The following is a 10,559-nucleotide window of genomic DNA, read 5'->3' on the forward strand; positions in this document are numbered from 1 at the left end:
ATTCAGTAAGTCTGGAGTGCAACCTGACATTCTGCATTTCTAACAAGCTCCCAAGTGGTGCTGATACCACTATTCTGTAGACCTCAGATTAGCAAGAATCTAGACTACTGGTTCTCAAACTTGTTGGACACTGGAATCCCCTGTAGAACTTTAAAAAAATCCCTAAGCTTCACCCACAGATACTTGATTTCATTACTTTGGGTGAGGTCTGACAGTTGGATTTTTTTAAATGGCTCAGGTGATTACAAAGTGAATCAGAGTCTGAGAACTACTGATCTAGGCCACAGATAATGAGACAGGAAAACCCTTCTTTGTGAGAAGAAAAAGGTAAGACCAGTCCAGATACAGGTCCCAGCGAGTACAGGAGGGAAGAGCAGGTTGATGACAGAGTGTGTTTTTTATCAAAGTAATAAACATATACAATTAGAAAAAAAAGTGCTATTCCCTCTATAATAAGAAATAGCTGTGCAGGCCCTGACATACCACCCATCCCCAATTCTCTTTTCCCAGAGAGTTATGTTCATCTTTGTAGGGCTTTGCCTTGAAATCCCCACCACCTATATGTCCACAACCTAGACATCATGGGGTCACCAGCTGAATCCCAGAAAGCCTTTGTAGTCCTCACTGAGTGATTATTCAGATTGGGCGTTCCATGGGCCCTACTGACTAGTGCTTGTTGTGTAGCAACCAGTGTGCTTCCAGTCAGGCTCTCCACTGTGCCTGGGGTCCCAGGGGATTCTTCCCGCTGGAGCTCTGAGTGACTCTTAAGCCTCGACCCTCCCTCAGGGGCTAAAGATTCCTGAAACCCGTAGTTGAGTTTCAGTCATCTTTGTATAACCAACATAGAGCCTATCACAGAATGCATACTCATGTAGGAATGAGGGAATGAATTAAAGATTTTCAAATATACTGACAGTGTGGTTTTGCAGTACGGGTGAGGTTTGGTGGGGTGGAGTCGGGAGCCGAGGACCAAGAAAGAATTATTGAGACGTCTTTGGTACAAAACGGTGGTTTTATTAAAGCACCGAGACAGGACCTGTGTGCAGAAAGAGCTGCTGCACCGCACACTGTCTTGAGCGTATATACTCCCGACTGGGGGTAGTAAGGAAAAGGGAGGTTTCAAAAGAACTTTGATATGCTAAAGAGGACGGACCTCCAAAGTACCCACAATATAACAACGTCTTGACATTGTCCAGTTAAGGTTCTGTTCCCTCTAGCAAGGTATTAACACTAATGTTAATGTTAATAACATTTGGGAAATTCCTGGAAGAATGTCACACGTTTCCTATCTAGGAGTGGAGGTGAGATTGCAGGGTGTCGGCTTATGCTTTGTCCTCAACTTGTCCTCTGTTTCCTGATCAGTTTTGACAAATGGCACATTCCTGAGATCATCACCCAAGATGGGAAAATTTAAGGGCTTCAAGCAAAAGAGATTTCAATAACGCTTCTCGAAAAACAGGTTATCTGACCCAGTACCTGCTCAGCGAAGGTCCGCTCTGAGCTCACTCTTGGGCAGGCAGGATTACCTGGCCAGGATCGCTGCTGGGGTCCGAGCTAACTCGCTCACGCCCAGCCTCCACCGCTACTTTACGCATTGTCCAAATCCCCCTTGGAAACCCACAAGGGAGGAGCCAAGCTCCAGGGTCGCCCGCCCATCAAAGGAAGTACGCAAGCGCCGGACTCGGGAGACCCCGCCTCCTGAGGCTTTCCGGGGCATCTTGGCTCCCGGCGTGCAGTGCGCCCGCCCGGGACTCCCTGCGGTTTGTGGACTGGGCTGCCGGAAGGCGGAAGTGCGGAAGCTTCCGGTCAGCGTGCTTCTGAGTGTCGTCGGTGAGTTTCCCGGTGAGTTCTCTGCTTTCTCGGTGTAGTGGGCTGTGGAACCTGTGGCTGGATCCCGTCGCCCCTAGAGAATCGCGTCTCAAGCCCGGTCCGTCTCTGGGCAAGACTGAGTCCGGGAGAGACGCAGACCTGTTTCCAGGACGAGGGTCTCCCGTGGTCTTGGTGATGGCCCCCGGCTTCCCTGTGCTTTTTGCGAGGTGGAGCCCTCCTTCTTCGGTGGTCTCGCTTAGGTTAATCTGGGCCCTCGAGGTCGTTTACCGGAACCCTTCTATACCTCGAAGTTTTGGGTTGTTGTGGACAGGGAAACAGAGTGAGTTGTGATTGCTGACGTCCAAAAACTGGTACTCCATTAGTTAGCCATTCAACACATGGGCACTGCTTTGGGGGATCCGACGGTGAGCAAGGTCTATTTACTTAGCCTCTGCCTTCCTGGAGCCCACAGTCCACCGGGAATGACAGAAAATAAAATATGTAACTCCAGATTCCATTTAAAAGGAAAGAAAATGATGATATGGTGGAGAATAAAAGGAGGGGAGTCTATAGGGGTAGGGGTCAGAGAACCTCTCTCTGAGGTATTTAAGTGAAGGTGCAAGCGTTGGGAAGATCACTCCCAGGCTTAGGGGCAGCACATTGGAAAGGTGCTAAAGTGGACCTGATTGGGACTTGTAAATTTTTCTTTTTTTCTAAAATCATGTCTTAATGTTTTATTTAATTGCTTGATTGTGTATAATAAATTACACATGTTTAAAGTATGTAATATAAGTTTTCCTATATGTATACAAACATCCATCAGCACAATCAAGATAATGTTGCACATCACTCCCAGAAGCCTTCCTCCAAGCCCTCTGTAATACCCATAATTCCTTCCTTCCCCACCCTGTCCCTAGGTTTTCATTGAGTTAACTCTTTTCAGGTGTAATTGGTGCTTGGGGATGGGATGGAGCTTGGATCATGAAAAGAGTTGAAGGAGGCAGGGCTCGGTCAAAATAATCTTGTAGATCATGAGTATGAGGTGGGATATCAGTAAAGAATCCCATGAAAGAATGAAAAGCTCAGGGGCATCTGGGTGGCTCAGTGGGTTAAGGCCTCTTCCTTGAGCTCAGGTCATGATCCCAGGGTCCTGGTATCGAGCCTCACATCGGGGCTCTCTGCTCAGCGGGGAGCCTGCTTCCTCCTCTCTCTCTCTGCCTGCCTCTCTGCCTACTTGTGATCTCTGTCATCAAATAAATAAATAAAATCTTAAAAAAAATGAAAAGCTCAAAGTTTAAAAGCTTACACTAGGAGTGCCTCGGTGCTCAGTTGGGTCAGCGTCCCAACTCTTGATTTCAGCTCAGATCATGATCTCAGGGTTGTGAACTTGGAGCCTGTTAAGATTCCGTATCTCCCTCTGCCCCTACCCCTGCCAGTCCTCTTAGTCTCTCTCATAAAAAAAAAAAAAAAAAAAAAAGAAAAGAAAAGGGAAAAAAGCTCATACTAATTGCTTTGTGGAGGATTCAGGGCTGAGGCTGAGGGTGAAGAACAGCAGGAGTGGAAATAGACAAGCTTAAAATAGCTACATTGAATTGAGGGGAGGATAATGAGGAAGACAGGTGGGATGTCCTATAGGCTTGGAGGAAATCAAGTTTAAAAATATTTATAAAACATTTTAGGGGCACCTGGGCGGCTCAGTCAGGTAAGTCAGACTCTTAATCTTAGCTCAGATCTTGATCTCAGGCTGCTGAGTTCAAGCTGCACATGTAGCCTACTTTAAAAATACAGCCCCCCCCCCCAAAAAAAAATTTTGTAATTTGTAAGTTGTATAAATATAAGTTGATGATGCTCTTTGCATTTGGGGGGAAATTAAATTTTTGCATCTTATATGGAAATTCCAGGAGTTTTCAGAAATTGGCTTGACTTAGAGTTTACCAGCGGCTACAGGGAGTTTAACTTGGTGCTCTTGTTATTTAATGGCTGTATATGACATGTTGACTCTCACATAATTCATTATGCCATCATAAATCATGAACAGAGTGAGGAGTTTTACTTTCCATTTGTTCATGTTCTGTAGAGATACCTTTTGACCTGGTTTCCCAAGGATTTGCTGTTCTTTCTTTAATAGCAAATTTTTGCTTTGGTATTTGTATTTCTGTTAGCTTTCCAGGTAAAATATGGCTAAAAGCTTACGGAGTAAGTGGAAGAGGAAGATGCGTGCAGAAAAGAGAAAAAAGAATGCCCCAAAGGAACTCAGCCGACTGAAAAGTATTCTTAAAATAGATAGTGATGTTTTAATGAAAGATGTTCAAGAGATAGCAACTGTGGTGGTACCCAAACATTGTGAAGAGAAAACGCAGTGTGTGGTACAAGATGAAAAAGGTGAGTTTGCATGCTTCATTTTACAAATAGTAATTGTATCAGTTTTCTTTTGTGACTTTTTCCCTTTTTTTTTGACTGCCCTCTGTTCTTCGCTGCACATGCTTCGTACAAGCCTCCTGCCATGCCCGTGTAGTTTTTTGAAGACTTATAATGCTGCTAGGTAGTTAATGCTGAACTATTTTAAAGCTGGTTCATGTGAATAGGAGTGTTTTGGATTATTCATAGTGTGCCTCAGGTGCTTATGCAGTAGCCTGAGTGTCTCAGTTGTACAAAGTACAACAGGAGTAGACAGACGTAGACGTATCCTCATTGGAAGGGTACTAGGGACTATTCAGTCAGGGACTAGGCAAGGTGGGAGATCTTTCTTCATTTTATCCTTTGCAACATCTGGTTCCCATTCCAAGAATCCTTGTACACCATTATGTCATTTTCCTGAAAAAAACAGGATTTTTCAAAATCTGTATTCAATTTTGACAGATTTTAGGTATCTCTGTCTTAATCATAGTCTGCAGAGGGATGCTGTGTATATCAGCATATTAGTTTCAGCAAGGGAAAAGACTCATTGGTTTTCGCATACTGTAACAGTTTGGCAACAAACTGAAATAAGCATGCATGATAATCAGGCTCTTAAAATAGAATTATTTTATGTGTTGTCCAAGGAAGGGAGCAGCAATCCTCAGCCCTCCAATCAGAGACGTTTTCCCGCTTGCCGATACTCTCTCAAAGGCCAGTTTCTCTGTTTGTTTTCTGAATCTTCTCCATTCTCAAAGGCTGTCGGCATGCATCCTGCTTATCAATCTCTCTTCTCCCTTGGGTTGTTTCTTCAACCATTGTGTTCTGGAATGTTCCTTCTGGAAAAAAAAAATCCTCCCTTTGATCTCACATTTCTCAGTCTTTTGCTTTATTCAGCTCTCCTTGAAGCTTCTTAACACTCGTGTTTCCTCATAGGTACACTGCCTCTACCCATTGGCTCTCTGGTCATTGAGGTAAAAGTCACATAACATTAACCATTTAAAAGTATATAGTAAGTAGTATTTAGTACATTGATGATATTGGCCAACTATCACATCTTTCCAAAACATTTTCATCACCTTAAAAGGAAAACCTGTACAGTTTGTACCTTTCTTCCTTCCTTCCCGTAGTCTCTGGCAACCACTAATGTGTTTTCTGTATCCATGGATTTACCTGTTCTGGCTATTTCAAATAAAAGAAATCATATAACATGTGACCTTTTGTGTCTGACTTCTTTCACCTACCGTAAGTTATGGCATTCCCTTGCTTAAAACATCTCATTGTCTTTCCATATGCTCATCAGAGCTTACCGGGTCCTAAGTAATCTGGTTCTGGTACTTTTTTTTTTTTTTTTTAAATCCACTTAACATAGGCTACAGTTTGCTTTGTTATACTCCCTTCTACAGAGCATTGTAAGCTCCATGACAGCACGTTTGGACCATTGTATCCCCAGAACCTAGTGCAGTACGTAAAATAATCACTCAACAACTAGTTATTGAATGGCTGATCTGTAGCAGGTACTATTCTAGGCACTGAGGAAACATGATACATACAAGGGAACTGGCCTCCATCCTCATGTGATTTACATTATATTGGAGGAGACTAAAAGTGAACCAGATAAATGAATTAATGTTATGTCAGGCAGTGGAGATCATGAAAGACCCTGTATACCCTGATAAGTTCCCAGAGAGGGACATTCTGGGCAGACCATTCACAGCAGATAAGGCTGGTGACAGATGTACCGTAGTGTGGCCACACCAGGCTTCCTGCCAGGTCTTCTGTTCAGTGGAGCTGGATCTTTGCGTGTTTTCTGAGTAAGAAAGAGGCGCAGCCCAGTGTATATCCAGGTCTTCCTTTCTTTTCTTTCTTTCTCTTTGTCCCTTCCTTCCCTTTCTTTCCTGTCTTTTCTTTCATATAATTTTGTTTTTAAGTAAATTCTACCCTCACTGTGGGGATCAGACTCCTGACCCCAAGATGAAGAATCACTTGCTCTACCAACTGAGCCAGCCAGGTGCCCGTATATCCAGGTTTTCTTCTTTCTTTCAAGTTTTTATTTATTTAAGTAATCTCTACACTCAGGATCCTAAGGTCAGGAGTCACATGCTCCTCTGACTGAGCTAGCCAAGCCCCCCCATCCAGATTTTTCTTTGTCATCTGCCCATCTCTGTCATCACAGTCTTGTTGCTTCCTACCCGTCACTCCTTCCACGTACACTTCTCTGGAAGTGGCCAGCCATTCCTGATAGTTCATTTGCATCTAAGGCCTGTCCTTTGAAAGTGTGGTTGCTCTTAATAGGTTCAACTGTCTTATTTAGCTCAGGAAAGCACTGAGAAATGTTCTTCTAATGCACATATCCTCACAGCCATACACTTACCTTTCATGCAGTGACACAAACCTACACTGCCTAAATGCACGTTTCCTGTTTAACTTTTCTATTCCAAAGATGGGCACACATGACACATTCTTCAGAAAGTTTCTTAGTCACTAAATGACATCTCTAGTTCCTTATAAGCACTTTTTATGTCTTTCACAGTTGTAGGAATACATCAGAGGATGTCCAGTCCATTGAATGTGCTGTGAAAAGTTTTCAGTGTTAGTCAAAGAGTGCTCCACAGAAAAAGGGATTTTTTTTTTCTTTTGTAGTTTCAGACCACTTTCAAGTCTCATGTTCTTATTGCCTTAACATGCTTTTTCATAAGATTGTTTCTTCATTGATGAGCATTAATAGTTTTCTGTCTCTTATTCAGATGACATGAAAATGGAGACTGAAATTAAGAGAAACAAAAAGAGTCTTCTAGACCAGCATGGACAGTACCCCATATGGATGAACCAGAGACAAAGGAAAAGGCTGAAGGCAAAGCGAGAAAAAGGGAAGGGGAAAAGCAAAGCAAAAGCAGCAAAGGCGGCCAAGGGTTTGGCCTGGTAGACTCTTAAAAACTTGAAAACTCCTACATGGGACAGGTCTTTGATTACAATGTATACATGGATTTTAACTTCCACCAAGTGAAAACTTTGTTTCCAGATTTAACTTGACCTTGTTCTTCAATTCAAACCTACCTTAACTCCTCAACTTTGTTTTGGGATCTTGAATAAAATATTCTCATTGATAAATGAGAGCTACGCTGGTACTTTAATTGGATGCTGTCCAGTGTGAAGGGATTCTCAGATATCACAGTTCTCTCAAGTGTTACTGTGGCTGTGACTATTTGGTCTCAGTAAAGATGAAGAAAAAAAGACCTACTGACAAATTTGATTCAGGTTTAAAGAAAATTTTTATACAATTTAAAATACAATGTGAGTAGAAGCATTTCTTGTTTGGAGTTTTGCTTTTGTTTAATTCAGAGTAAAAGATATTTTGTCAAGATCTTAAAGAGCTTTTCTTTCACCTATCCTTCAGGTTTTCTAGTAGTAGAGAAGACCACCTTCAATTAAATTGTTTAAAAAAAAAACTGAAGTTTTTGGGTAGAGTATTAACATCTACAATTTGTATGCTCCATCTGTTCAGGAGATAGAATATCCTGGAAAGTAGTTTAATGGTCTTCAGTTTTTATATTATGTAGCCTAGTATAACACAGCATTCCCCAGAGTATGTTTCTCAGATGCAGTTTTTCTGAATGCATGGTGAGAAACACATTTGATAGTCACATCAGTTTGGGAAATGCTACATACTTGAAGATTCACAGAAAGTATTAGTATAGTATTCTAGAGATCTAACAGTCGAGAAAACTGTTCAACTTTGACTTTCAAACTAGTGTTCTGAAGGATAGAATATGCTGTCAGAAATGCTGGTAAAATGAGATGACTTTTGTTAAGTCATGTCTTGCTACAGTTTACTAATCTCACCCTTATTTAAATTTAGTTTTAGTTAAGGAATTTAAACTTTTTATTCCCTCTGAAATTTTACTGTAGTCCTTTTAACCATCCTTACATGTTCACTGGAATAACATTGATTGAATGCCTACCAAGTGCTAGGGACTTTCCATGTGCTTAGGACATAGGGAAGGAGACCGAGGAGGTTTTGGGCATCTACTCAGAAGAGGCTGTGAGCTTAGAGGGTAACCAAGTTAAAAGTAAAACTTATTAGAATAAAGTCACTTAGTCATCAAGACAGATTCATGCCAGGCACGCTGCTAGGTTAGGACACCGTCATAGAGAGGAATAGGAGGACATGACCAAAGTCTTTGAGGAGATTTGAATTAATAAAATTCAGTGCCAGTAAAATCTCATATAGTAAATTATATTATATAGATTATCTTATATAATAGACTCTTCTCAATTTACTTAGTGACTAGTTCACCAAAAGTTTAGTGGATAGTTTTAAAATATTTATTTATTATTATTATTTTTTATTTTTTTAAAGATTTTATTTATTTATTTGACAGACAGAGATCACAAGTAGGCAGAGAGGCAGGCAGAGAGAGAGGAGGAAGCAGGCTCCCTGCTGAGCAGAGAGCCCGATGTGGGACTCGATCCCAGGACCCTGAGATCATGACCTGAGCCGAAGGCAGCGGCTTAACCCACTGAGCCACCCAGGCGCCCCAGTTTTTAAATATTTAAAATAGATTTTTCTCAAAGCTAATAGAAAAGAGTTGGGAAGAAAATGTTACCCGTGGCCTTTTTTTGCCTTTTGGTATAGTTGCACACAACAAATAGTTTGTGAGGAAAAAGTAAATACATGTGTATCCATGAAAAAAAGTTGCTAACAATATCTAAGCCAATGGCAATATCGGCCTAAATATACTAGCTGAGTTATTTATTTGTTACACTATCATAGGAATTGACCGTATTGATGATGTTACACACTCGATGCCTACTTAAAATTTAGCAGCGTTGTCCGGTATTTTGTAGCTGGATTTTCTTTTCTTTCTTTTTTTTTTCTTAGATTTTATTTATTTATTTGACAGAGACCAGTGAGCGAGGGAACACAACACAGAGACCAGTGAGCGAGGGGGAGTAGGAGAGGGAGAAGCAGGCTTCCTGTAGCTCAGGCTTGATCCCAGACCCTGGGGTTATGACCTGAGCCGAAGGCAGGCACTTAACGACTGAGCCACCCAGGTGTCCCTGGATTTTCCTGAAGTTGACATCAGAGGCCAATGCCAGGGATATGTTCATGTGTTCTGTGGTGGGTAACTTCTAATTTGACTCCAGTGGTAACAGCTCTGAGCTCTCATCCAGGGCCTCTCGATATTAGGACATTCACTGATGTTTGTCCAATGGCAAATGTGTCTGTTCAGGATTTCACTTAAGATGATAAATCAAAAACACACTTTTGGAAAACATACTTGGGAAACATGCTCTCGGATATCCTAGGGCTTCTCAACAGGTGGGTCTGAGAGAGAAGTTGTCTTGCACGAGGCTGTGACTGGGGCCTCTGAGGCGTCCTGAACTGGACAGCCAGCAAGATTCATCCCACCTCCAAAGCTTGGCAGGAAATTTAGACTGACATTCCAAAATGTCAATACTGTACAGGGGTATAGTCCACTAAAGTTCTTTTCTTTGTTGCTTTATTCTTAAGGATCCTACATTAAGTACAGCATCGTCCTTTCATCTTTCATACAATTAGCTTTTTAAAATTGTTCATTTGACTCCTGTGTTCCAGAGAATTGCTGTAAAACCACCAGATGGAGCTCAAGCTAAGCACCAAATCACTTTTTGGAAGTAGAAGGGCCTAAATCACAATAGGACTTGAAGAGAACATTCCATTTTTGTTTTTAAGAAATTAAAATAAGGGGACTCAAAATTGATTTCATTTATTTGTTATCTGTTAAACAGGTCTTGTCTATATTACTTAATTCTAAACTCTTCAGTCAAAGTATTAACTCACTTAATCCTCCCAGCAATACCTCTGTTGGGTTCAATCCGTTTTGCAGGCTCATGACTTATAGACCTTTTCTCAAATTTCAGTCTAACCCAGACCGGAGCTCCATAGGTAGTACTCCTATAGAATGGGCTGCTCCACTTCTAAAGGTGTGGGCCTGAGTCAGTGGTGTGGGACCGCCCAGAGAGTCACACGAGCCGCAGTCCAAGCTCTAGGCCAAGTCAAGCAGTGGCTTTGAGTACATTTTTTTTTTCCCTATTGTCACACTGATGTAGATATGTTTGTTCCTCCCCTATGCTGCCTAGAATAAATACACCATGGAATATATTTGCTCATTAGGAAATTTGGATATTTTCAAAATTTGGATTTCTATATCTGGGATATGATTTTGGGGAGTTGGAAAATTCAAAATAAGTGGCTATAAATACCTTGATTTAAATACCTGCAATGGATTGTTTGTGACTGTGAGGGTTAGGGGTGTATAGTTTAAATCAGCACAGACCTGGCCACACCATAAATGGGCATCATCTGAAGACAT

At 41.6% G+C, this 10,559-nt stretch overlaps 1 protein-coding gene across 2 annotated transcripts; it reads left to right on the forward strand.

Annotated features, from left to right (window-relative positions):
- Positions 1-1,735: 1,735 nt before the first annotated feature.
- Positions 1,736-7,314, forward strand: LLPH (LLP homolog, long-term synaptic facilitation factor). 2 transcript variants are annotated; one of them, XM_032347130.1, is made up of 3 exons: positions 1,736-1,842; positions 3,972-4,191; positions 6,951-7,314. In XM_032347130.1, the coding sequence occupies exons 2-3, from the start codon at positions 3,987-3,989 to the stop codon at positions 7,127-7,129; spliced, it is 384 nt and encodes a 127-aa protein (XP_032203021.1). In that variant the 5' UTR covers positions 1,736-1,842; positions 3,972-3,986; the 3' UTR covers positions 7,130-7,314. The 2 variants fall into 2 exon arrangements, with proteins under 2 accessions (XP_032203021.1, XP_032203024.1); XM_032347133.1 differs by having other exon boundaries at positions 1,743-1,830.
- Positions 7,315-10,559: the final 3,245 nt, after the last annotated feature.

This window comes from Mustela erminea, chromosome 6, assembly GCF_009829155.1.
Source record: "Mustela erminea isolate mMusErm1 chromosome 6, mMusErm1.Pri, whole genome shotgun sequence".
NCBI lineage: Eukaryota > Metazoa > Chordata > Mammalia > Carnivora > Mustelidae > Mustela > Mustela erminea.